This window comes from Amaranthus tricolor, chromosome 5, assembly GCF_026212465.1.
Source record: "Amaranthus tricolor cultivar Red isolate AtriRed21 chromosome 5, ASM2621246v1, whole genome shotgun sequence".
NCBI lineage: Eukaryota > Viridiplantae > Streptophyta > Magnoliopsida > Caryophyllales > Amaranthaceae > Amaranthus > Amaranthus tricolor.
In genome coordinates, this window is record NC_080051.1 from 22,309,542 (window position 1) to 22,310,226 (window position 685).

At 37.8% G+C, this 685-nt stretch overlaps 1 protein-coding gene across 1 annotated transcript in view; it reads right to left on the reverse strand.

Moving 5' to 3' along the window:
* LOC130813760 (trimethyltridecatetraene synthase-like) overlaps window positions 1-685 on the reverse strand; it is a 5,771-nt gene continuing 5,086 nt past the window's right edge. Inside the window, exon 2 of the mRNA XM_057679624.1 lies at window positions 1-685. This exon is cut by the window's right edge and continues 31 nt beyond it. Coding sequence (XP_057535607.1) covers window positions 87-685 — 599 coding nt within the window. The 3' untranslated portion in view covers window positions 1-86.

Genomic DNA, 685 nt, shown 5'->3' on the forward strand with positions numbered 1-685 from the left:
TTCAAATAATGTTAGTTTATTGCCCTAAAACCCAACTTAGGAGATGAGGTTTAGATCTTTAACTCATAGACATCCATAACAAATGATCAAATATGATATAAATGATGAGGAAGACGAGGTTGGGCACAAGCAATGAGTGGATTCTTCTTAGGATTTGAGAGACCAAAAATCTCTTCCATATCCAAATCTTCTACCTTCATATTATCAGGCAATTTCCAAGTAAATCCATGAAGAAGATTAGCCAAACTCGATTCAATAACTTTTAGTCCAAGACTATAGCCAGGACACATCCTTCTTCCTGATCCAAAAGGCAATAACTCAAAACTTTGACCTTTAACATCGATATCTTTACCAATAAATCTTTCAGGCCAAAATTCCTCGGGATTTTCATAGACATTAGGGTCTCTTTGTATGGTGAAAGTATTTACCAGGACAAGTGAGCCTTTAGGAACATCATAACCTTCGATTTTCACAGGTTCTCTAGTCATTCTAGGCACAAGCATTGGTGCAACTGGGTGCAGTCTCATTGTTTCCTTTGCAATTGCACGAATGTAGGGTAGGTTTTGCATATCTTTCTCCTCAACCCATCGTTTTTTCCCTATTACACTATCAAGCTCGTCTATGGCCTTAGTTATTATGTGTGGTTTCTTCAAAAGTTCGGCCATTGCCCATTCTACTGTTACAG